General features: G+C 47.1%; 1 protein-coding gene across 1 annotated transcript in view; it reads right to left on the minus strand.

The window, feature by feature from the left end:
- MAGIX (MAGI family member, X-linked) overlaps nucleotides 1–418 on the minus strand; it is a gene marked incomplete in the record, with an annotated part of 4374 nt that extends 3956 nt beyond the window's left edge. Inside the window, 1 exon segment of the mRNA XM_014582134.2 lies at nucleotides 1–418. Within this exon segment, the coding sequence (XP_014437620.1) occupies nucleotides 1–293 (293 nt within the window).
- Between the last annotated feature and the right edge of the window lie 868 nt (nucleotides 419–1286).

Here is a 1286-nt window from a genome sequence, read left to right on the forward strand (position 1 = left end):
TCGGCGCCCCCAGCACGCTGCTCCATGCCAGTGGTTCGCCCAGTGGACGCACTGCTGCCAGCGTCTTGTTTCGAGCACCCAGGATCGCTCACCTGGCGACCCGCCCAGGTCTGGACGCAGCTGAAGCTGGCTAGTCCCTTGTCCCGCGCCCGCACTGGCTCTGCGACCTTCCTGGTCGCCAGAAGGGAGGCCTGGCTGTGGGAGCTAGCACCCACGCTTTTAGCCTCATTCTGCTTCAGGCGCGCTGCTTCTATTAACTGAGGACTGTGAATAAAATTTAAAAATCTGACCATACCAATTGTTGCCAAAAATAAGGAGGAAATGGAATGCTAAAATACTGCTGGTGGGGAAAAAAAAACGCAAACAGGTATAGCAACTTTAGAAAACAGTTTGGCAGTGTCTTTAAAAGTTAAATGTACACCTATGACCCAGTCATTCCACTCCTGAGTATTAAAGTAAAGGAAAGCATCCATCTACACCAAGATTTGTATATGATTATTCATAGCGGTTTTCTTGCCTCATCATCTGGGCTGCCATGACAGAATATCAAGTCAGGGCCACATAAACAACAGACACTTATTTCTCACAAATCTGGAGGCTGTTAAGTCCAAGATTGAGGTGCTGGCAATCGGACTCCTTCTGAGGGCTCTCTGCCTGGCTTGCAGATGGCTGACTTCTCACTGTGCCCTCAAATGTAGTTGACAGAATGAGAGATTGCTCTTTCTTCCTCTTCTTATAAGGCCACAGTCCTGTCTGATTAGGGTTCCAACCTCATGGCCTCATTTAAACTTTAATTATCAGGCTGGCAAGTGGTGTAGTGGTTGAGGATTCAGGACTCCCATGTGACAGACCACAGTTTGAGTCCTGGAACTGGTGGCTTGCTTTCCCACTTTCCTACTCTCTCTCTCTTGCTCTGTCCCTCTCCGGTAAAATTAAACTTTAATTACCTTCTAAAGATCCTAGTTCTTTTTTTTTTTTTTAAGAGAGAGATTTTTGCTATAGGGCACATATGCTTGCCGGAGAAACAGAGAGACAGAAAGTGAGAAATCACCACCCGGGATTTCTCAACCATGCTGTAATCCCTTCTCCTCCATTCTTCTCTTGGGATTTTGGACATGCACATACACACACGCATGCACCCGGCTTGAGTTTTAAGCCACTGGGTCTGGGACTCGAACCAGTCAACTACATGGAAGTCCAGTGGCATAATTATTATGCCATCTGCTGGTCCCAAGATCCTAGTTCTAAATACAGCCACATTGGGAGGTGAGGGCTTTAATATCATT

Source organism: Tupaia chinensis, unplaced genomic scaffold (genome assembly GCF_000334495.1).
Source record: "Tupaia chinensis unplaced genomic scaffold, TupChi_1.0 Scaffold142384_1, whole genome shotgun sequence".
Taxonomy (NCBI): Eukaryota; Metazoa; Chordata; class Mammalia; order Scandentia; family Tupaiidae; genus Tupaia; species Tupaia belangeri.